The sequence below is a fragment of the Acipenser ruthenus genome, chromosome 2 (assembly GCF_902713425.1).
Source record: "Acipenser ruthenus chromosome 2, fAciRut3.2 maternal haplotype, whole genome shotgun sequence".
Classification (NCBI taxonomy): Eukaryota; Metazoa; Chordata; class Actinopteri; order Acipenseriformes; family Acipenseridae; genus Acipenser; species Acipenser ruthenus.
Window position 1 is genome coordinate 98,532,021 of NC_081190.1, and position 23,998 is coordinate 98,556,018.

A 23,998-nucleotide genomic window follows, 5' to 3' on the forward strand; every position below is an offset into this window, starting at 1 on the left:
ATGCTGCTGTTATGATGTAACAAACTTACTCTGATGGTGAATAGCTAATTTTCCCCTTCCAAAAAGACAAATTAAAAAAAAAATTCTAATCCATTATAAAGTGTTTGATTAAGCATTCTTTTCAAAAGCAGAGGAGACTTCTGAAGTGAATATTAAACCATCAGAATAACAGAAAGGAGGGTCGAGCGTAGGATGTGTTAGTACGAGGTGTAACTGGAGAAGCTGATGAGGATTTCTCATGAAAACGTGTCTGGGTTAGTCTTCCTGTCGGTTTTGACAGGCCGATTAGTGGAGATAAGCCAGAAGGCTCTGGGAATTAGGAGACTGTCCCAATTTGCCGCACTTCATTGCAGTAAAAGTTATACGCCAGGCAAATTGATTTTGCTGTAAAATATAATAAAGGAGTTCATGAAAACTGCCTTGCCTGTGTCAGACACTGACACTCACACACACATGTTGGTGTAAAAAAAAGTAGAAAGAAAAAATAGAAGACTCTTCCTATGGGATTTACATGCGACAACCAACCCCAAAAACGATGTGACAACCTGCCCCAACCAGACTTTACATGTAGTGGTTAGGGCTCTGGACTCTTGACCGGAGGGTCGTGGGTTCAATCCCAGGTGGGGGACACTGCTGCTGTACCCTTGAGCAAGGTACTTTACCTAGACTGCTCCAGTAAAAACCCAACTGTATAAATGGGTAATTGTATGTAAAAATAATGTGTACAAAATAATGTAATTGTATGTAAAAATAATGTGATATCTTGACCTCAAATTACAAGATGGTTGAGTTCCAGACGATATAACACACATTTCAGTGTTAGTTTCACCTGCCTGCGCCATCTAGTGTCATGGTTATGAGCACTGTGACAACCAACCACGGCCTACCCTATATATGCCAAGTATACAGCCTTACCTGAAACATCTACATTTTGTGTCAATTAAATAAATAAATGAATATGTTTTTAGATACTGTTCTTCAAGTTGATTTATGACTGAGTGTGTGTGTATTAGAATTATTAATCCTGATATTGAAGGATGATATTAATATTGTACCCATTTTTTTTCTTGTATTAGTTTTTCTGTATTATTTTGCTTTGCTACATGCATGTGTGTGTTTGCTGTAGTATTCTTTGCAGTATGAATTAATTTGAATTTAATTTGCTTTGACCGTTATCTTTGCTCATATGAATTCCACTTTTTCATGCCATTCTGTTTCCAAAACATGTTTCCATGTTTGTTTTTATTTTTGTTTTCAGTTCTTGTGGCAGTTCGCAGGATTCCCCGCTCAGTTCCGTCTCTAGCAGTGACTGTGAGAGTGTGTCTGTCACCACATGTAGTCTGTCCAGCACATACACACCAAGGTAATGATGATGACCTTTCACACACAAGCACCAGCCCTCCCATCTTACAGTAATGGAGCTTTAAGAAATATTAAGTGCATACCTTTGTCCATCTGGCTGTCAAGCAGAGAATCAAGGTTATTTAAATGTCATGTATAACTGGTAGAGGGACAGTTACTCAAAGTATTGGGAATCTACAGAGGTATAGGAAACCATTTTCATTCAGAACCAAGAGCTGTCGTCTGACCTTTTTTACTGTCCTCTGCAAAGGACAGTTACACAAACACACAATGTGATTGCAATCATGGGAACAGGATGGGATGGCTCGTGTTTGAATTAGATGTATCAGTGATGTTAGTGTGCAAGTTAAATGAGTTAATCCATTTCAAAAGTAAGAGAAAGGGAGGACACTTCAAGTCTGAGATCAATACCTGTTTATTAGGATATGGATTGGGGTCTGAGCTATTGTTGCCTGGTTTTTTTAGCTTTTTTTTTTTTTTTACTGTTAGATTTGTGGCTGTAACCAACTATAAAGGTTACAGGTACATGTCATACACAAAAACAACAGAAAAAGAAAACATTATTTTTTAGAAAACATTATTTATTGTTTGTTTGTAAAATTTATTTTAGCCTGGCCAGCTCAAATCTGACAGTGCACAATGAAACTTCAACATGTAGGGACATGGACTTTTTTTTTTTTTTTTAACAAATTGGATAATAAACAAAGGAATTATGGCGATATATACAAAAGGGACCAAAAGCAACCAAAAAAAAAGAACAATATTCAAATTATTCATCCCAGGGACTCATGTGGCGCAAGTTGGAGCTGTTCACTGTGGCTTGAAAGGCCAGCAAGGTGGCGACCAGGGCAACCTAACACTAACAGCTCTTGTCTCGTGCATCTGATCCACAAACACGAAAACAAATATAGATTTATCAGAAAATAGGTCCTTGAGCCTTCGATGTCACCATTTATCTTATTTTATAAAGATTATGGGGTAGATGTACTGAAGTGTTGCATCTGTCGCAATCGTTGCAAACCACATGCAAACCAGTCGGAAGTGTAGCGTGAAATGCACTAAACAAACACAACGCTGTTAGCATCATTTTAACGAATGCTTTGCAGCCGCAGTTCTTATTTGCGCTTTAGCCTTAAATGAATATGTAATTCTGGGCGTTCCTGCAGAAATTCACAAAAACAGGGTGGAGATCATAAATATTGTAATGAGATGTTTTAAAGCTGTGGGCAATTGTGACACTTACAATTGCATCAATTTGTTAAGAACTTTTGAAAGCGTGTTTTAAACAGTCACAATTGTTGCTGCCATTTCCCAGTCCGCTTTTTCTTGTGTGTTGCCAAACACCTAAGTACCTAATTTTCACTAACGTAAAGGTGTACTTACAATCCTTGAAAATAAATTTCTATGACATTTCTGGTTTTCCCAGCGTGTTGTGAGCAATAGATTGCACACATGTGCCACTAACCCCTCCAGCTCATTTTGAGCGTCTGTATAGGACCAGGATCTATTGTGTGTTAATTGTCTAGGCTACTAAGTAGACCAAGTTAATAATAATAATAATTAAAATAAAATAAAAATAAAATAATCTTTTATTCGCAATGTGTGCAATGCAGCAGCATGATTTATTTTGTGTTACCAGTATGCTAAAGTACACAAAAAGTGCGCTAGGTATTCATTTGATTTTACTACTGTACTGTATACTGTATAGGTCTACTGTACAGATTTATGTTTTTATATAATGTAATGTGTAGCGTACTCAAAACACATTAGTGTTATTTTATCGCAATGATTTATATTTAAAATACATCGAGAACTGTAAATGTATGTGTGTGCGATTTTTATTGTATTGTTTTTAAACCCGGCACCTCCTTATGTCAGACAAACATGTCCAGTTTAGCGAAGGGCTACTGTATGATTAAGGAAAGCCTGTTGGGGGTGAAGGTAGGGGCCCCACTATAGAATCTGATGGGATTAAACTGCCTTTATACGACAACGTTTACATTTAACAAAAACAGTGTTATTTTGATTCTTGCACCCTTGCATGTATAGACGTTATCCTTCGGGCACCCTCTGCTGCAGCAAACCACAACTCAACTGACACTATTTTATTTGAAAAAATGTCGCACAACTCTCGCTAGAGATCTCGCTAAGATGATGCAAATAATATTTAAATTACTATATTGCGCCTGTCTTCAGTAACATATTTTTTTTTACTACATACGACAAAATGTGCACTTTGTGAATTGTGGTAACCAAAATGCAAATTGCGTTATGTTTGCACTGCGACTGGCCCATCTTAGTACATCTAGCCCTTTGTGTGAAAATGTTTGTTTACTGCTCCGAGGTAGGTCTGTCTTACAGCGCTGCAGTACCATTGCAAAGCACTCACATTCACGGCTGTCTATTGACATGACCCAATACCAGAAATACACAAGTAGGACCACGTTTTAAAGCTCTGATTCTCCTTTTTTCCAGTGGTGTATCACAAGCAGGTCCCTCTCAATGCCCGAGTAAAAAGATTTAAACGACCAGGTCGCCGGCGGGATATTTAACACTAGGTGGACCCTATACTATTAACATGTGTTTTGCACCCTTTGCATTCGCCTTGCTGGACAGTTGATGGGAGTGCCCTTTTCTCTCTAAGCACTGCTTATAGTTCTGCATGCAAATGCCATTTGTTGTTCTGTTCCCTTGACTGTATTATCTATGCAGGTTAATCTATCTTAAGTATATAGTTCAGAGATAAATCAATGATGTTTAATCAAGCAAATAAGCACTACAGTAGCTGACTCATTAAAACAGTAAGGAACTCGATTTTCAATATGGTGATATAAAGCTGCATTACAGTATGTATATGCCTGTAGAGGACTGTAGACACTGGTCCATATGCTGTCCATGATACCATGTGGAGTCTTATGGTGACAGAGCCTTCAACAGCCATGGACCTTGGTTGTTGAATTCAATGCATTCAGTATGCAGGGGGCTGGTTACAACTTTGTCAAGTGGTGTTAATAGCAAGCCTTTCAGCCAAGAGAGTAGGAAGGGAAAGTAAATCGATATGAGAGACAGAGGAATAACAAGGCTGCAGTGCTCAGGCTATTCTCATCAAAATGTGAATCCCTTCTACACAGTCTAATAATCAGGGAGTCTACAGAGAGAATCCTGGCAGAAAAGGTTCAATATTTGTATCTAGAATACAGTATTAGAATTTTAGAATTATCAACATGCCCTGGAGGTGAGCTTGGCTTTCAATATAGCAATAAAGTATTAGATTTCAGCACATTTTACAAAGATTTTATGAGATACCCATTAATCTAATGAATGTAATCTCTTTGCGTTGGCGTTTCAGATGAACTAAGCTACAAGTAATGTTTTGAGCAATAACTGGCCCAATAAATGAATTTATTTGGAAGTCACAGATAAAGGACTTCATTTTCTGAGCCGTTACGTAAAAGGCTTCTCTTTTGTTTTCCATGAATGTTCTGTGTTTTAATATCCAGTGAGCTTCTTCAAGAGAGTCATGTGTTCGGGAGGCTATTAAATAAAATTCAGGGATGGGTACAGAAATCTTCAGCTTGCCAGCCCTATCGCTATTTGCTGTTTTTATTACGGCTATTATTTTTGTATAGACTACTTGATATAAATACACTAAACCCTTTTGGAGGCATTGTGAAGATTTATAATAATAAGGCAATGCCCTTTTGGACTGTTTCTATAATAGACTCTAGTGTCCTGTTTTTTAAGTCGAGAAAAGTCAGAATCTTTTGAAGAGACTATAAAACGATTATAATACTAAATTTACTGTAGATTTTGCGAACCTGGTTTGAAGGGGCTACATCTTGATTTGTAATGCTGTAGAGGACCTTGGCATCCCAGCAACTACCATACAAACGACTTTATACAAACAACCACAACTTTGTTTCAATTTCCTGAGAAAATGAAAAAACCTAGATTTGTCTTGACCTCTTTAGTTTTTTCTTTGTCGCCCCCTTAACCTTTTATGGTGTTTCATTCTGTGTGGTTCTTATTGCAATTACTCATGTTCAGTGCTTTATTTACACAAAGATTACAGCGTGTGGTACACTGCTTCACCTAAGTTTTAAAAGCTTCAGTTATAATTGCCTGCCATAGATATATGCAACACAGGCTAGAAGAGCCAAAGTGTCTAAGAGCTAGCGCCATCTAGTGATCTGCTGCTTTAGAGCATAATTCCTTTTGTGCTTCTGGCAATACACAAGCTGTGCACTAGATGGTGCAGACGCTAATGTAAAGGCACGTTGGTTGACCTAGCTTACATTACATATCAAATCAAATCACATCAAATCAAATCACAATGTATTTATAGAGCGCCTTTCCTGGCAAGCAATCTCAAGACGCTTAACAAAGAAGAAAAACATTTAAGTACAATAAAACATTAAGTACAATAAACACAGTAAAACAAGAGAATAGAACAAAAGAATAAAACACAACAAAAGATCAGGTTGTATGTAGGGATGCACCGAATCCAAGTTTTTGGGATTCAGCGGAATACCGAATCCATCTCAAAAGATTCGTCCGAATACTGAACTGAATACCGAATCTACAAAAACTGTCAAGAAAACTGAAGGAAACTTGAATGAAAAACAGACTGGCAGCTACTAACAAGGGACACACACAATCTATAGTTTTGAGCCTTTTAGTTAATAGTATTTTTATTACCGAATGGAAATATATCCCTGAATAAGATTTTAGTTTGAAACTTACACAATTTACCGCTAGCCCCCCTCCCCCACAACAGAAATGTCAAAATACAAAACAGTTTACCTTTACAAGAAAGGAGAGCTGCATCTTTGTCATAACCCACTATTTTCTTTTATGACGTTTCAACCCGTGTCAACTGATCAGAGAGCTATGAGCGCTACCAGTAATTTTAGGGAGTTGAGAGCTGCAACAGAGTTCAACAAACGTGTTCTTGTTCTTGAATACCTGTTCTTAAATACAACAGTTACGTTCAATACCGGATTCGTGTCTTTTATTTAAAGAAGAACTGCACACATTGGAGGGATGTATTAAAATGGATGTGTGTTTGGGCGGATGTAGAATTCGAATTCGGTTCACCGAATCCTAAGTATTCGTCCAAATCCGAAACCTGCTCAAAAAGTAGGTATTTGGGCCGAATCCGAATCCTGGATTCGGTGCATCCCTAGTTGGAAGTGTGAAAGACAGATTATAAAAGTGAGTTTTTAATCTCCTTTTAAAAATTGCCTCTCGTCAAGCAAGGGAGAGCATTCCAGAGTTCGGGGGCCTATAACAGAATGCTCTACCATCTGTCTTTTGCTTTAAAATCCTTGGGACAGTTAGCAGCCCTGCATCCTGGGCTCGGAGAGGCCGCCAAGGAAAATAAGGGACTAAAATAACCTTCTAATAGGCTGGAGCCAAACCATTTAGGGCTTTATAGGTAATGAGAAGAACCTTAAAGTCGATCCTGGACCACACTGGGAGCCAATGGAAGGCTGCTAACACGGGGGTAATGTGCTCATATTTTTTTGTTCTAGTTATAACCCTGGCTGCAGTATTTTGTACAAGCTGCAATTGTGATAGAACATCACTTGGAGTTCTGGTGAACGGCGTTACAGTAATCAATCTTAGAAGATATAAAGGCATGCCTCACCTTGGCAATATTTCTACAGTGGAAAAAGATTCTTTGGTTATTTTCCGAATATGTGGCTCAAAAGAGGGGTCAGGGTTAAAAATGACACCCAGATGCCTCATTTCATTTTTCTGAGTATGGGAAACTATCCTCTGTAAAAGCAGATAGATCTGTATTTTTTTGTTGATTTTTTGTTCCTAGAATCATTACCTCTTTTATCTGAATTTAGCATTAGAAAGTTGTTTGACATCCATAGCTTAATGTCAGCAAGACAGCTGGTCAGAATATTTACAGATGAGGAGCCACCCGGTTTTAGAAACAGATATAATTGGGTGTCATCAGCATAACAATGAAAGTTGGCCTGATGTCTACGGACAATATCGTCCAGGGGCAGCATGTATAAAGAAAACAAAATTGGTCCAAGAACTGAACCCTGTCCATGGCAGGCAACTTGAACTGAAGAGCAGTTGAGAGCACTGAAGTGAAGCGATTTCCTCCTTTCAGAGGTATAGCACATTGTAGACACAATCTTTCTAAGAGCTGAATCTGTGTCTGTCACTCTAAATGCACTCTGTGTCTGTCACTCTAAATGCACTCTGTGTGTGTCACTCTAAACGCACTCTGTCCATCACTCTAAATGCACTCTGTGTGTGTCACTCTAAATGCACTCTGTGTCTGTCACTCTAAATGCACTCTGTGTGTGTCACTCTAAACGCACTCTGTCCATCACTCTAAATGCACTCTGTGTCTGTCACTCTAAATGCACTCTGTGTGTGTCACTCTAAACGCACTGTCCATTACTCTAAATGCACTCTGTGTGTGTCACTCTAAATGCACTCTGTGTCTGTCACTCTAAATGCACTCTGTGTGTGTGTCACTCTAAACGCACTCTGTCCATCACTCTAAATGCACTCTGTGTGTGTCACTCTAAATGCACTCTGTCCGTCACTCTAATGCACCCCGTCCGTCACTTTAAATGCACCCCTTTGAGAAAATGGAGCACCTCCTCATCCCACAACACCCCCGCTTGTTTTCTGTTGTCTGTTTTTTGTTCTGGATCTCTTATTGGCAGAGCTGTTAAAAGTGACACATTGTTTCATTTTTTGCTGCACAGAATCTACTAGATTCCATCTGTTCTTTTCCTGCATCTGTCACTTTCCTTGTGCAAAAATAACTTGGGGAGGGGGGGGTTACGTAAATAAAATGACCAATTACTAAACCGTGTTTTCACTGATGAATCTCCAGATCACTGTGCTGGAAAATTTAATTACAGCTGACAAAAAATGTTTTAGTCTGGAAAATAAAAAGCACAGTATCCTCACTTTTAAACTTTCTTGGTACCCTTCCTCAATTAACATTTGTACACAGACACACACACTTAAATTTAGTATTTTTTTTATTTTATTGAGTAATTGCAGTAGAAAGTAGTTTCAAAGTGTTTTATTTTATTTTTTTTACTGTCTCTAAAGCCCCTTTCACATGGACTCGGGCACTTTGACCCGGGTCCGGACCTGGGTTCTGGCTACCCAGGTCACGATCCCGCGTAGTGTGAAACCATGTACCTGGGTCACATCGACCCACCTCAGGATGTGGGTTGACACGCTGTGACCCGGGTTGAGCGAGACAAAATGCATGACAGCCGATGAATTAACAAACAGCCACGCCTGCGTGAAGGTTTCACTTCAGCAAGGAATGTTTTTGTTTATTCTGTTTGGCCATATTTTTGTTGCTGGAGACACACCATGAGCCAGATTGCTGCAGGGATAAAAAAAAAACTTTTAATCTAATCAACATTTGGGCCAACGGTTCAATCCAGAGACGCTTGGATGGAAGCGTCCGTAACAAGCTGCTTCAGGTGCATTGATACGCGCATTGTGGACTTGCGTCTGTCACCCAGGTCAACCCTGCTTTATCAAAAGCATTGTGAAATCGCGTACCTGACCCCCATGACACCGGGTTCTGCCCCGGGTAGAGCACACCAGTGTGAAAGGGGCTTAAGTTTTATGATTCTGACTGGTTCACTTTTTGATGTCGTCCTTTGATTTGAATCTGAAGAAAGTATTTAAATAATTACAATAAGAACAACTCATAATTATTGAAACAAAAAAGGAATACAATGTTTAGGGGACATTAAAATAAATAAAAACCTAAGAATATGTAATTTGATGCTACATACTGAAAAGCAGTTCAGTTATTGAACGGTAATTCATTGAAATCAGCTAAACAAATTCTCCACAGTGTAAGGCTTACGGATCACAATACAATTATGAACGCTGGGCACAGCATATCCCTTTTCACAGTTTAACAATGAGCTCCCAGCAGGGTCAGATCTCGGATAGAATTTTCAAAGCTTTGATAAAGCTGTCGCTTGAAAAATCCAATAACACTTTTTCGTCAAGCGCATTCAATACCTGCAGAGCAGCTGCCAGAATAAGCATATTAAAACTGCTTGGAGGATAGGCTTCTTTATTCTAAGCTGAGAGTCTCACAAATAGCCTTTGACAGATAGAATACAAATGTATTTCCTGATCCAATTAAACTGTCAGATGATAGGCGCATGTACAAAGTACTGTCTGTCTTTCAGACACTGGGAGGCAAGATTATGCATTCTATCTTTCAGTTTATTATTTGAAGATATTTATACAGGATATATACACTGTTATCTAACTTGTTTGTTGGGATGTCCTGCCCACATTTACAATGAAAATAAATGAGGGCTGAAAGGCATTAAACGATATTAAAACAAAATGTCAAAAACAATGACAGCAGCTTGTTTTAAAATCTTATCCCACTGCTTTCAAGCAGCTTTGGATTAAGCTTGTGACTCATATATTCAGAGCAGAACTCCGATATTGGTGCCTGTTGCTTATAAGCCCAATAGTACAGAAACTCCACAAAGTACAGCCTATGTGTTTGCAGTGCTAGACTGGTGTCTGGAATCTCGCATCAGCTGGTCTGAGGGCATGTTGCAGTTCAAATCCTGATGGCTTACTGCACTGTAAGGAGGGAAGTGGCCTGCATTGTGAGAGCTGAATGGCTGGCTTGTTAGTCCGCTTTCTTAGGACTGAAGGAAGATGTTGACTAAGAGGAGTGACGGTGGAATCACAGCACCTGATCTAGCTGAACCATCAGTAAGGTTATTCAGAGCTGTTGACTGCTGAGCTGGGTCAGTTTGACGGTCACAGTACAGACTGATATTGCTGGTTCCTTTACGGCTTTATTTTGACTGTAAAATACTGGGTGCTCAGGAAAAAGATCCTGCCAGAGCTGTCAATTAGGCTGAAATTAATATTGGGTTGCAGTGCCCGGACAGACACTTGTCAGAACACTGCCTCCAATCTCAAAGACAGCATTACATTATGTGTTGTACACAGCAGGTGTTAAGGGTTTACTAATTGAAAATCTCTATGCTCTGCTGATGTTATTGCTTGCATTTGCAGGGGTAAGCAATAACTTCTTGCACTAGCCTTCAACCTACAAAAACAAAATGCAGCTTAGGTCATAAATGCGTTTGTCAGGCAGTCGCCTGATGTTGTTTGTTTTCAATTTGATGTAATTAATTTTCTCAGGAGCGGTCTAGCAGTAAATAGCAGGGAGGTGTTTTCTATGGGGAAGCTTGCGCTGTACATCCGGAGTGGGGTCACCTTTAGGAACAGTTTAGAAAAAAAGTAGCCCCGTCATAAAGTATTGAACCACATGAGTTGCATGATTGAGTGTATTGGAGCCTAGAACAGTAAGCTGATTGCCCTGGAGAAACCAAACAGAGCTGTTCTGTTTCCATGTCATTCAATTCCTACAGCAGGCCACTTTTTTCTTAAATGTCTAGGATCGATTGTGAAAAATTAAAGAGGACCCCCTTTGGAAATGAGATGCAATAAATTAAATAAAGAATTGAATTGTTAAACTCTGTACAATTGTGACACAATCTGGATTTGAACCTGGCGAAAAAGTCGCGCGCTGGTCCACCAAGCTACCCCCCGGTCTCAGCTGACTGGAAAGACACTGCCACATTCTTGTCATGTTTCTGTTGTATTGTGCAGCCCCATCAGCAGCCTGACCACCAGCTCGTACACCTCGGGGGACCTGGACCATGAGGAGATCCAGCTGGCTCTGCACGCAGCCAAGATCGCAGCCAGGGAGAAGATCCGCTCCCGATTCCACAGCAGCAGCGACCTCATCCACCGGCTCTTCGTCTGTATCTCAGGTACACCCAGCCCGCCACGGGGGACAGGGATTTAGGAAACTGTCCTGTCTTGATCGCCAGCGCATTTGAAAGAAGCACCACCACAATTGCTCATTATTTGGGCTCCATTGTGATTTTTTGTTTTTCTTTTATATAAACAGTATGAAAGACAGTGGATAATGTATGCTTCGACGCCAGTGGTCAATAATCAAAGGGTTATGCAAAATGTTTGGGTATGTCTTATCCCCGTTCTACATTACAAAACCAAAGACACTGCAGCCACAGATCTATTGTTAATTGCTGCAAATTATACCATTATCCACAGTGGCCATTTATACTGTAGTACACTATACCAATTGATTTTAGAATAACATAGTTCTAGAGATTCACATTTTAAATAAATAAATACAGTGTCATTTGTTATATTCTCAGTCCTTACGTCTAAAAGGTTATTTATTGAATGTTACCGCTTGAATATTCACATTGTTCTCAGATATTGTACATAATGTAGAGATACACATCAACAAACCAATCACCTAAAGTAGAGGTCATTACATTGGAAACATTAAAAGAACATTAAACGTATGGGTGTGTCTCATGTTTCGGCTTCTAATAATCCATTCAGAGGCGACGTGGGCAACGTTGCAGCCATGTAGGAGAATATCCTGCACATCCACCAATAGATAGTTACTGCTGGGCTTCACAGGCAGCCCTTCTGTAGTGTTGTGAAGAATGACCTGCCAGTGGCCTGAGTCAAGCTCAGAATTTGTGTGGTGCGGGTTAAATATCCCAATGTGATACCCTGACCTCCTGTCTAAAAACCCTTGTCCTAATATATATATATATATATATATATATATATATATATATATATATATATATATATATATATATATAATATTGTATTCTATGATCATTTAATTAACGAGTGAATGAAAACCTGTAGAAAATTAGGTCAGGTCTAGTCTAATTACATATAAAGAACACTCAAGATTTGACTGATGATGCAGTGCTTTGAGAAAGAGAGAGATTTTTTTTGGGGGGGGGGGGATTTTTACAATACAATCTTTTTGGAGCCTGTGATTTTGAGGCCGTGCATTTAACCCTGGCACATTATATAAATATAAATAAGGTTGAAATCTTTTTGGGGAGATTTTTTTATCTTAATCTTGTTTGTTGCTTGTCGTAGATATTTTACCATCCCTTTGGTGGAACACTCCCCCAACACACACACACACACAAACACACACACACACACACTCTATTTCTCAGTGTCTTGAAATGAGTTTCCATCTATATTATGTGCTAGTTGCAACGTAATAATTTGTGCAATGGTAAGTGGTAAGTTTAATGTCTATGTCGTCTACAACATGGAGAAAATACATCGATGTTCATCAAAATTCACACCATCTGGGGGTAACTTATGCTAGTCCTTATCAACTATATCAAACACCTGGCATGTCCCATGATTCAACTGGTCTGCATGAAGTTGACACTTTATTTAGTGACCTTAATCTATGTGGCAAGCAGAGAAGCACCATAACTGCTGTTATGATGCTGTCCGGTTCTGTTCTGACCCAGCCCCTTTACGTAGCATAGATGTAGATGTACTGCTCAGTCTTGGTCAGGGATGATCACTCGAGGATTTAAACATTCACGATGGTGGTGCTTCAGCGCATATCCCATGAACCCACGCTGTACCAAGCGAGGAATGAACACCCCTGTGTGGAGCATTGGTTGATAAAGGGAATACTAACTTTAATTTTTAAATTGCTGATGGAACTTTGAATAGACAACCCACCTGAGGTGCCCAACACCATTCCTGATTTTGCCCAGCTGCAGGAGGATTGATATTAATGGAACCCTGGTTGTTTCTTTGCTCTGACCATTCATCTGCACAGCCTCCATTCCACCTGCTGTGCACCAAGCAGTGCATTTCAGCAGCCCAGCGCCTCCTCAGACACTGCCTTTTAACCCATGTGGAGTTCATTGATAGCTTGTGTAAAATGTTTCTTCCTTGTCCCAGGTGTGGCTGATCAGCTACAGACCAACTACGCCAGTGATCTCAGAAGCATCTTGAAGACGTTGTTTGATGTCATGGCAACAAAGCCTGAACTGGAGGACAAGGACAAGCAGAAGAAAGGTATGAGATGGTGGCTGAGGGAGTCATGGGGGAGTGACACTGCATTCAAACTCTGTTGCAGTTCAGTGCTGTAGCAGCACAGTTGTGAAGGGCAGTTAAAGTGCATTTTTTAACAGTTGTCGGGGCGTACACTGTAGTTTTCCTTTAGCAATTTTTCACATCGGCCTCATGTGCTCAGTAAGGCACTGTTCAAGCAGAGGGTGATTGAAACCTTGCCTGTAAAAACAAGATGGATTGATGTCAGTCTGTTTCCATTATCACACACTGTGATGTGTCACACAGTTCTACAATAAAACCATCTCGACATGTTTCATCATAAAGTGGATGGACTTGCATGCACCACCTTGAAAACACCCCCATCCCCATATACATGCATGAGCCATACATTTCTTATCGCCTATATGGGTCTGTTACCTTTTATAGAATTATACTGCAGCATCACTGCAGTAAACTTCAGGATAAAACCGTACTTGTACCAGACTTCAGTACAAGTCATCCTGTGCTGCACACATGTTTTGGTACTACAGTGCGTTTGTGTAAGGGTGCGGCTTTGACCAGAGAAGACAGAGCAAGTGAACAATACTGAAAACATGCTTAAGCACTTGTAGTAAAAGATAATACATGAACCCCAATAAACTAGTTTCATGCTTGCATATGCGCTTGAGGCGAATTAACAACTGCATACAAAATCTATTTGTATTCCACCTGCTACATACATACTGCATTCTTTATAACATTTTTTACCTCTCTTCTACTTCCCATTTACAAACTTGACTTTAAATGTACTTATATACTGCAGCACATTTGTCACACTTGATCTCAAAGTGCTTTTTCAAACGGCTGAATCTCGAGCATCCACTGAAGTACAGACACCTCTGGGGTGGAAGGCATTATGCATTGGGCATGTACCAGCACACCCCACAACAGCTTCAGTTTTATGACCCACTTTTTTTGTCTCCGTCCATTTAGCACACAATTAATAGACGCATAAAATGCAGTTCATGTAGTTTTCTAGTTTCCTGCTACAACCCTGGGTTACCTGCTTTTGCTGGGGAATGGTCAATAAATCAGATTATCAAGCCAGGGTTTTTAACATGTACATTTTAAGGTGTTAATCTGAGCCTCAACACATCTTTAATGAGCGCTGCACTCTGATGATGTTGTTTAATGAGTGTCTGTATTACAGCTGGCCAGGGCTTGCGAAGTACAGCACTGGAGGACTGCACTTTGTGTCAGGAAAACATTTCATCCTCTGAGATCGCTGCCAAGGCCAGGGACGGGCAGTTTGAAGGTAAGACTTGAAAAGGGGATTTACACTGCACTGGCAGTCACCGTGAAACATTATACTGTATAGAAGCGGCAGCCAAATGAGCGAACCTGTCTGTGGTTTATCTAAATAGAAGATGAGCATAAAAAAGCATTGGTCTTTTACATGAGAGATGAAATGTGTTTGAGTCAGCTTGTAGACTGGGATACGTTACAAAGAAACATCCTTTATACAAAGGCAGATGATCGCCCCTTGATATATATGCTGACATTGCTTGCTTTATTTAAAATGAGTTGCTGAGTAGAAAAAAAAAAGGGTGAGTAAAAACTTTGATTGATTCTTGTGACATTCAGTCCCGAGGACAGTGTTCTTTAAGAAGGCGCTGCTGCAGTGCAGCAAAGCACAACCAAAAGTGTGTATCTCTCCGTTTTCTCTTATTATAAATGATGTGAGACAGCAATGCAATTACCAGTTCCCTGCTGCAAAATTGATGTGGGCAGCCCAAGCCTCAGGAACAAATGGGTGACCTTTTTCATCTTTCAGCACAGCTTCAACAGTCTCATCTAAATCCACATGACTTGGAAAAAGAACAACATTACACAGCAGGGGGTTGTATGCAAAGAGCAAAGGTACTTGTTATTACAGGAATGGAAATGAGGGCAAGTTTGGAGCTCTCGACAATATTGCTAGACCGGTCACAGACTTGCTGAGCAAACCAAGCCAAACTTACATTTTAACAAACTACAACCTTCACTGTAGGGGAAACTACACCATTCCAGATTTCACTGTGAGCTTAATTAGAAAATAAACATGGCAGTCACAAGCTCAGATGTGTTTAATTAGGGTCCCAGTAAAGCCTAGAATGGATCAAACTGCAGTCCAGCTGGGATCTCATACTGGATTCACGCATACACACACATATAAGCCTCTTTTCCATTCATTCATTGAACAATTCTGAAAAAAATGACAAAATACCAGCAAGGTTATGTGGTAAAATGTAACGTTTTGTTTTTCATGACGTAACAGCTTATTTTCCTCTAACATTTTGCTTGACTCCCAGCAAACATATTCATGAAGTGGTTTCCATTACAATTTTTTACAACATATTCAATATTTGCTTTAAAGTTATGCCTTTTTTTGTCTTTCTTCCAACCTTCCAGTCATGCTTCTGACAGTGAGTTGGACTGACAGCTAAGCACTGGTTTTTCTATTTACTTTTTTCTATAGGCAGAACCTTGACTTAAGAATCTTTATCAATTTGTTATGAAAATGCTTATATAGTGCCCGACCTCTCTAATTTTGGTGCCTGGGCACCGATGAAGCGCTCTCAAATTAGTCTTTCTGCACCATGCCATTGAATAGGCACTAGGAACAAAAAAATCAGTGTCCGATTCCCTACGTATCACTTTTGACGGTACACGAATCAGAGTCTCCGTTAACCAGCGCGTATTTTAAATGTTTGCAGAGTCAAGAGTCGCACACACACCCCTATTTCCTTGTAATTTAATGAAGAGAACATTAGGGACTTCTATTGCAAACTACAGTACTACTTTAAGAAGGCTAACAATGTTTTTTTTAGTAAAAGTGCAGACGAAGAAGACTGGACAGTTTAAAGCTGCTTTGTATATCGGTCAGCGCAGAGACCCGGGGATTGGAATGAAAGACTGCCCTTGCAGCTGGCTTAGTATGGGGGTAACATTGTACATTTGCAGGGTGGGGGGGGGGAAGTGTATGTTAAGCTATGATTTGGTGGGAGAGGAATGAGGTGCCAGTGAGCTGGAATGTGTGTCCATGTTTTCTCTGTGTTTCTAATATAGTTGGGGGAGGTTAATTAAGGGCAGTGATGGCAGATATTTTTTTTGCAACGGCCTGCCCAAAAACTCCCTTACATTTAAAATGTAATACATGTATACCTTAGAGAAGCATAAATAAGCGATACACATTTATTAAAAGAAAATGTTATAAACTGTTTGTTTATCTATCTGCGTTGCTTGTTTTTCTCACAATTTACAGTACCAGCACTGCTGTGCTTTTTTACCTGATGAGATCAAATGCAGGAGGTCCAGAAAAAAAACATTGAGACTGTAGTGTAAAATTAAATTGTCCAGAACTGACAACATATACCGTATTTCAAAATAAATAAAAAAACAAAACTATTAAATTCACTGATACAGTTCTTAAATTGGTGACGAATAAAAAATAACTGAGCGTTATGTGTGATTCGTAATTGTATTGGATGCTGAGCTCCAGAAAAAAAGACAGGGGGAGGGTGTGATATACTATACAGGGCATCGTGGTGATTGAAATTCTGCGCTGGTGATGACCTCATAATCGAAAGGAATAGAAAAAAACATGCATGATAAAAATAGCCAGAAAATAATCAAACCACCAGAAACAGTATTTACCCGCCAGATGCTTTCAAAACAAGCCAAATTTGGCTGGAAAAACCACCCTGACCAAGGGGGAGTAACCTATAAGTCGCATGCAAGACATATGCATTACCTATTAAATGCTACCTCCATTTAAATGTACAAATAAAACATGAATTAGTAGAATTGTTTAAGAAAATCTATATTTAAATTGGCGTTTCGGTACTTTCAGATTTCGGACTACACCACTGCAGCAAGTGGTAGCTGAGGGTGTCCAATGTGTTGGATTCAAAGGCAGTATTCTTTATTCAAATGTTTGCATGATGACCACGTCCTCATCAACATGAATCTTTTTGCTGTTGCTTTGTTCCACTGCAGTGGGTCCAACATATTTTTAATATACCGCACCCCTCAATTGTTACAGTTTTTTTTTAGTTTTTTACATACCTCAATTGTAAAAAAATGACAATTGCAGATGAGAGCTTTTTTGTACGGTACAGCTATCTAGGATAAACGATAATACAGACCTGCCAAGCAGGGAGCCCATAACTCTACTAGATGTGGAGAATGCTCTTACACTCTGATAGCTCCCGCCAGGTGGCCTCGAAAGCTCACAATGGTGTCCGAGAGACTGTTACTGTTAAACAATATGTAAGCAAATTATTATTATTATTATTATTATTATTATTATTATTTATTTCTTAGCAGACGCCCTTATCCAGGGCGACTTACAATCGTAAGCAAATACATTTCAAGTGTTACAATACAAGTAATACAATAAGAGCAAGAAATACAATAACTTTTGTTCAAGCAAAGTACAAGTGTGACAAACCACAATTCAATAATACAGCAGATAGTAGTGATAGTTACATCAGGATATGATTAAATAGTGATAGTTACATCAGGATGTGATTAAATACAAAGTACTACAGGTTAAACACTTGGCAGATTACAGTATTCTGAAGTACAGGATTAAATGCAGTAAAATAGGGGGCAGATAAGAGCAAAATAAAGCACATTTACATGAAGGGTGATAGTGTCCCAGGATACAAACAGAGGAGTTCTACAGGTGCTCTTTGAAGAGGTGAGTCTTGAGGAGGCGCCGGAATGTGGTCAGGGACTGGGCAGTCCTGACATCTGTAGGAAATTAATGGAAAACAAGTCTTAAACCCTTTACCTATCTTGTGCTTTTGAAGACTCAGGTTTTCTTTCTGTTCTTGGGACATTAACATCTTTCATGTTGAATCTATTTTTTTATTTTTTTATTCACTTCTGCATTGCAGATATAGTCTTGGTGACAACGAATCAGAAACCAGACTTCTGCTGGACTAGATCAGAGATTCTCACTAGGTCACTACGGGGCTTACTGATTCGCTATAAAAACTTCAATCAAGGCAGATGTTTGATGTGACTGGCATCCGTTTCTTGCATAACAGCTGCATAAAATAAACTACAGCCAGTTTCTAATCCCGTTTAAACGATGTACGCTCAAAATACATTTTTTAGTCTACAAGGAGTTTTTGGGTGGTCCATATACACAACATACTTTAAAGGCCTCCAGAGAAAGCACTGTGGAAGTTGTGAGCAGTTATTCTAGCAGATATTACCTGCTGCTCTGAATATGACCTCTGACTTGTGACTTATTGAATAACAGGAAAGACTGGTCCAAAGGTGAACATTACAATTGTTGTGGCATATAGCATATTTTACCTTCTATAAAGTAATTGTAGCTAACAAAAAAATCCTTAATTCTTCCCTGTGTTACACTTCCATTAGCTACTTATCTGGCAATACTTTAGGTTAAAGAAAGTTCTCAGTTTCTGTGCCTTATTCTCAGGATATCTGTAAAGCTTGCACTTCCTGAGTCATTTCACCTTTGGATTGTCTTCTGGGTAAAAGCATGTTACTGATGTTACTGACCTGTCGACCAATAGGGGAATCAGCTGGTTGGTACCATCCATTTTTTATAATAAAAATGCATGTTTACTGGAACATGTTTTCATGTTTTTTTTAAACTGAATATTTGAGACCGTGTATGTAACAAGTAGAGATGCACAGCAGTCAGCTACAATCACTTTAAAGGGACTAGGAACTGTGTGCAGTGCTCAGACACATCCCAGTTGGAACGGAGGCCTATTTCCCTCAAAGCAGCCATCTAATTGCCCGCTAAGAAGCACAGCCTGTTTTAATTGCGATCCCTCCTCTGTGTCCACAGACCCTCCAGACTGGGTTCCAGACGAGGCCTGCAGCTACTGCACTGCCTGCGAGGCTCCCTTCACTGTCATCCGCAGGAAGCACCACTGCAGGAGCTGTGGCAAGGTGATTAATCAGGAGCAGGGCTGGGGCAGGGGGAGCCCTTCCTGTCAGGATGGAGGAGACGAGGAGAGCTCCCTGGAGTAGAAACGAGCAGATGTGTTCTTTTCATGCAGACTATTCATTCACTTGTCTGGATGTTGTTACCCAGCATGGCACAGTTAGATATTACTTTCTTTTAGCTCCCATGTCGTAATTGCATTTCTGGAGGTGCTCTGTGATGGGAGTGTGATTATTATTGGTGGATTTATTTTCACCTGCCTAAAAATTTGATTTTACTCATAAATTAACAACTTTCAACAAATATTGTAATATAGTCTCAATACTTGTTGGAGGGTAGCGTATGAATGAGATTATATTCTGTGATTTGTGAGACGTCGTAGAATCATGTATAATTACAATTCCTTTTTAGTCATCAGAATTTACCTTCAATGGGATGCCTGACGTACTGTTACAAAAATGAGAATGCCGGTCTGTTTGGTGACGTTTTGCACACTGGAAAGCCATGTACAGTATTGAAAAACAAAATCCAGAATTGGCTGACCTTTGCGAATTGCATAACAAGACATAGGGTGGACGTGTAACATTATGGAGTAAGGGATTGCAGTATAGATTAACGCTTATTATCCCAATAACTTCATCACTGATGAGAATGTGCATGCAAGCAAATCATTTATATATTTATTAACAGGGCCCCCAAAGGGAGTGGCATTGAAGACATTTTTTCAAAATTCCCACAAATCCTTTCCAACCTTATCTGAAACCTCTAGACCACAATTTCCGATACAAACTCTCAATGTTTAGCAAGATCTTTTAGGCTTAGTTACTGTAAATATCATCTTAGGTTTCCTTGAGACCACAATTTGATGCAACAATTAAACAACACCACACCAATATAAAAAGAGCGAGCTACCGTAGGTTTGAACCCAGCATCATCTTCCTTTTTCCTTTGCTAAAGCGAATCCAGTCAAGTGTTACTCTGAGATACACTTAGAATCAGGTGAAGCGTGGCAGCAGTACTGCACATAGCTTCCTGCTCATGTAAACAGATGGAGTAGTAATAACAGTGCTTAGAGGGGTAGAAGAGGATTAGATGGAGCCAGACTGGGGGAATAGCCTGGACCCGGAAGGTGTGAAACTGAGTACAATTGCCGTCAAATAACAGGTGGAACAGAACGTCTTCCAACCATATTCTGAAACACACTTACAAGCCTCTGTTTTGCAGTGCTGTAGCTAAAGGCCCTTGAAATCACTTGCATTTGCTTCCCTTTCTCCTGTGGGGCGACGTTATGCTCAACTGCTCTGAACCAATTCAGAGCAACCCACCTAGCTTCTGAAAAGCTCAGAGCAAAATTCGATACCTTATTGTTTATTTTTTCACCCTCATTCACACTTCGTTTTTGTGGAGGTCATTGAGCCACAAAATCCTTACAGAGGACAAATAGAGCTGATTTGTAAACAAACCCGTACAGTACACCAAAGATGGCTCGTTGAGGCAAATTACTTGACCTCTCTTTCCACAGACACCACTGGCATAATTTCTAGATGGTTGTGGAGCCTCATGTTCTTGGAATTCAGAGACTTAATTCTGATGGCTGCAATGGAATTCTTTCTACAGTAAAGATCCAGTGATGAGATTCTAAGTAGATGTGGCACCGTAATACCAAAGTAAAGATGTATTGCCGGGGTACAAGGAAGGGTGTCTAGCAGCCATGGAGTGCTTTAACCTGATAGAACATATCTAGGAATACTTTGACTGGAAGCTGATGACTTGTTTGCATCCGACACCTGTGATAAAGTGATTTAAAGTGCAAAGGACGTGCAATTACATACTTTATGCTGTTGATTTGTAAGAAAAATAATCGCCCAGAGTACAGTGATCAGTAGTTGTATTTTAAACTAGCCAATGAGTAGGTTCTCAGTGTTTTGGGGAAATTGTCATAATCTAAAATTGTGCATGTTTCATTGCCCATTTATAATGAAGGCTTAGTTACATTTTCAAATCAATCCAGTAAGCTGCCAATAAACATGCATTCAAGAACAGTGAGCCCTGTATTGATGCAGGGCTCGCTGTTTGGTATTATAAGGTCTTGTTGTATAAAAACAGTATGGGCCAGATTTCTCAAGCGTTTTACCCCAAAATGCATTCAGTATTCAACCCTGATTAACGAATCTGTTGTGTGCGTGTGTTTTAGATCTTCTGCTCCCGCTGCTCCTCGCACTCCGCCCCCTTGCCCCGGTACGGGCAGGTGAAGCCCGTGAGGGTGTGCACTCACTGCTACATGTTCCACGTCACCCCCTTCTACAGAGACAAGACAGGGATCTGACAACAGCCCTGGCCCGGGGTGGCAGGACTGCACAGGGACTGTACTGGACACCTTCTATTACAAACAAATAACACTACTAGAAATAATGATTCATATTAAATAAATACATTTTAAAAAATGGACCCTGATAAAAGCATGGTTGGCTTTGATGGACCCTTTTTGTAGAGACTATTTTAAAATAAAAACTTGTTTAATAACAAGCTCCTGGAAGGGAAGCACTGAACAACCCCTAGCCAGGTGGCTACATTCTTCCACAGGTTTCTTTCATACTCTGCATTGGTATTGTTGATCTCTAATGCTGGACAAAGAAAGGGAACGCTTCTCTTACTGCTACGCTGGGATGGAGCAGGGCTCAGACAATAAGCAACTTTGCTGCATTGCTACTTAACACTACACAGGAATGGCTTTTATTATCTTGACACAGCAGTCAGGGGAATAATGCTGCATACATGTCCTTAAGAAACAAACAACTTTCATTTGCATTGTCATTGGATACTGTGTGCAGCCAAGGTGATGTATAATTCTATAAATGGCGATGAATGTGTGTGAATAAATAGACTTGTTTTCATGGAGGGAGGCACCCATGAGACTCCTTAACACCAGTGCTTGACGAATCCGCCCCAGATTAGGTCTGTTGTGCAATCAAGGGCGAAATACTGTAGTTGTGCAGAATGTGCTGGCTCTTTATACACACAAAATACTTTTAAACAGGTATATAATTGTACAATATGTCAAACAGCATTACTTTTGTGTATTTTTTGTGAGAATTCGACTGATAACTTTAATTTCGCCTTTCACAATAGAATTATTCAAGCCGCTTTACTGAATAGTGACTCCTGATACATAGACTAGCAGTGGCTGGAAAGGTCCAGCTCCAGCTCCAGCCACCGAGATCCCAGAATTGCCTGTCTTAGTGTCACAGACCCCTGCAACAACACTGATTCCCAATGCATTGGCAGACTTTTATGGTTTCCCTCTTTAATAATGTAAATGTCCTCCAGTGTTCTTGTTCTGCTTCCGCATGCCTCTTGCTTTTTGCTTTAACAGCAACTGAAACCTCAACTGAAAAAGAAGCAGTACACAGAAAGAGGACGAGGATTTCTGGGGTAATATATCCATACTACAGCCAAGTTGTCTTTTGGAGCTTTGCATTGTTGTTGTTTATTATTATTATTATTATTATTATTATTATTATTATTATTATTATTATTATTTAGTAACTGGAATTTAAGAATTGGAAGATCAGAATTTTTGTTCATTTTTATATTTGAGAAAATTCAACAAACTTTAGTTGCACTGTGGACAATGTATTCCCGCAGCACTACTTGTAGCCTGCCCCACACCTTGGAGGGATTGGAGCACAGTGATATGAAGGACAGGCCCAGGATCTGAAGCCAGCTTGTCCTGACTCCCCTGTGCCTTCAGAAAACTAGGCAGCACTCACTCGAGAGCCTCCTGGTGATGATACTTTCTCTCTTTCACTGGCAAAAGCCGGAAATGCGATACCCAAGATAATGAAGCATCTGTCAACCTAGAGACCTGATCATCTCCCGTTGTACTACTCAAACAGAAAACATGATGATTAGTGTTATGTATCATTTAGACATCCAGTCCACAGAGGAAATGTAATCGTCAATCTGTTTTCATAAAGCAAAGACTCCAGAATGCATATTATACTGTGGTATATAATACAAGCCTAAGAATAGAATGTGTATAAATGAATAAATAAGAAGGTGTCTGATTAGATTGCAGAGCCACACTGTCATGTTTAGATTATCTATGTGTGTCAGTCTGGCTCTGCAATGCAGCATGAGGAACTGGAATGAAGGGAGTTCTGTACTTAATGTAATTTATTTGGAAGGTGAATCAACACTGAATTATTCAATTCATTCCCAGCCATGGCTTGGCTTTATTTCCAGTTGCTTCTTTGATTTAACATTTCCAGCAGTAATCTACTTTAAGCTTAAATCTCAGGATTCACATTCCAATGATTTATTTGTTTTATTTTTGAGTAAAAAATGTTGACCTTTTTTTTTTTACAAAAACTTTTTTTTTTAATTAATACAGTAACTTAAAATTGAAAGATGATTAAACAAAAAAAAAATACTCCCTCTGTATAAACTGAATGATATTTAAAGGACTGGAGATACTATTTATTCAAAGCTTGTTATTTTGTAAATGCTTGTTCATTTCCATAAATGATGTATGAAACCGTGTGAGGATCTTGGATACTGTTAGTTTGTAATGTCTTGTATATACAATAAAAAAAAATACTTTTCTCTTTCAAGAAAAGCTGGAGACATGCTTCCAGTCTTTTGAGTTTCCACTTTCTGAATGTTGTGTGGCTGCATCTAAAGGTACCTGATTTTCTCCTCAATTTAGACTCCCCAGTTATGCCCCAGGTA

At 39.5% G+C, this 23,998-nt stretch overlaps 1 protein-coding gene across 4 annotated transcripts in view; it reads left to right on the forward strand.

The window, feature by feature from the left end:
- LOC117409479 (lateral signaling target protein 2 homolog) overlaps nucleotides 1-23,628 on the forward strand; it is a 140,794-nt gene extending 117,166 nt beyond the window's left edge. For 3 of the 4 annotated variants that reach the window (XM_034918911.2, XM_034015598.3, XM_059004485.1), the window contains 6 exons: nucleotides 1,259-1,363; nucleotides 11,032-11,195; nucleotides 13,201-13,317; nucleotides 14,504-14,608; nucleotides 19,169-19,272; nucleotides 21,462-23,628. In XM_034918911.2, coding sequence (XP_034774802.2) covers nucleotides 1,259-1,363; nucleotides 11,032-11,195; nucleotides 13,201-13,317; nucleotides 14,504-14,608; nucleotides 19,169-19,272; nucleotides 21,462-21,593 — 727 coding nt within the window. In that variant the 3' untranslated portion in view covers nucleotides 21,594-23,628. The remainder of the gene's footprint in view (nucleotides 1-1,258; nucleotides 1,364-11,031; nucleotides 11,196-13,200; nucleotides 13,318-14,503; nucleotides 14,609-19,168; nucleotides 19,273-21,461) is intronic. The other variant, XM_034015601.3, reaches the window with a different exon arrangement.
- Nucleotides 23,629-23,998: the final 370 nt, after the last annotated feature.